Below are 987 nucleotides of genomic sequence, written 5' to 3' on the forward strand. Positions count from 1 at the left end.
AGAACTATCGAGTCGAAGCCGTATGACCGGAGATGACTCCTGTCTGTCAACATGATGGATATCGGACGGTCCGATATCCATCATGTTGATTCGGACCAGAGAGCCAGATGATTAGACAAACTCCAGATAGGGCAATAATTGCATCCGGCTCGCATTTGATGCCACAGCTCTACGTAACTCCGATAACTGGGCAGGAACGTAATGTAAGTGGCCACAGCTCTACCATATGAAGTTACGAGTATGTCGCTACGCGTGACTGCGGTTACCCGACTGCGGAGAATGATAGGCCTGTAGATGCTTCCAATCGAGTGAGTATCCTAATAAAACTGCCACATACTAATTGCAATCATTTAGTTGCATATTTCATTCTATTCGTAAACAAAAAAGTTGGTGTCGTTGAGAAATAGGCCACGACTTATGCGATGCTGCGGATAACTCACTTACAGAAATATACAGAGAACTCTACCCGCCTAACAGTTCACCAAGAGTAACACAACTCTACTATCAAGTTTTCAGATAATCGAGAGAAGACTAGCAAGCTGAATACGACCGTTGAGCTCAGCTTCCAACGGTCAGAGTCTTCCGCGCACAGCGAGCAGGCTCATAAAATAATAGAGAAATAATAGTGAAATTATGATAATCATTGTAAGTGCGTTGAGAAAGTTCCCTTCCTCATATCCTCGCCATGATGAGCTCTCGCTCTCATAACAATGGCCTCGACAACTTCTGGTTCTGCCAAAGTCGACGTATCGCCCATATCGTTATAGATCCTGTTGGCCACCTGAATTGCATGCAACTCCATACCAGCCAGGAGCTCCTACACCCCCCTACCTTTCTTAAAATTCTCCGCATTATTTTACCCGACCTAGTCTTGGGTAATCCCGGAACACACAGGATGACATCCGGGGTAGCAATGGGTCCAATAGACTTTCTTACTTCGTTCCTGATCATACGAGTCGATACAGACATAGAATCAACATGATGCGA

The 987-nt window shown here is 45.2% G+C and overlaps 1 protein-coding gene across 1 annotated transcript; it reads right to left on the bottom strand.

The window, feature by feature from the left end:
* Nucleotides 1-640: 640 nt before the first annotated feature.
* Pmar_PMAR009401 (acetyl-coa synthetase, putative) lies at nt 641-951 on the bottom strand (the record flags this gene model as incomplete). The annotated part of the gene is made up of 2 exons (XM_002777703.1): nt 641-781; nt 832-951. 2 exons carry the CDS (start codon nt 949-951, stop codon nt 641-643), a joined length of 261 nt encoding a protein of 86 aa, XP_002777749.1.
* Between the last annotated feature and the right edge of the window lie 36 nt (nt 952-987).

Source organism: Perkinsus marinus, assembly GCF_000006405.1.
Source record: "Perkinsus marinus ATCC 50983 genomic scaffold scf_1104296951192, whole genome shotgun sequence".
NCBI classification, from domain to species: Eukaryota; Perkinsozoa; order Perkinsida; family Perkinsidae; genus Perkinsus; species Perkinsus marinus.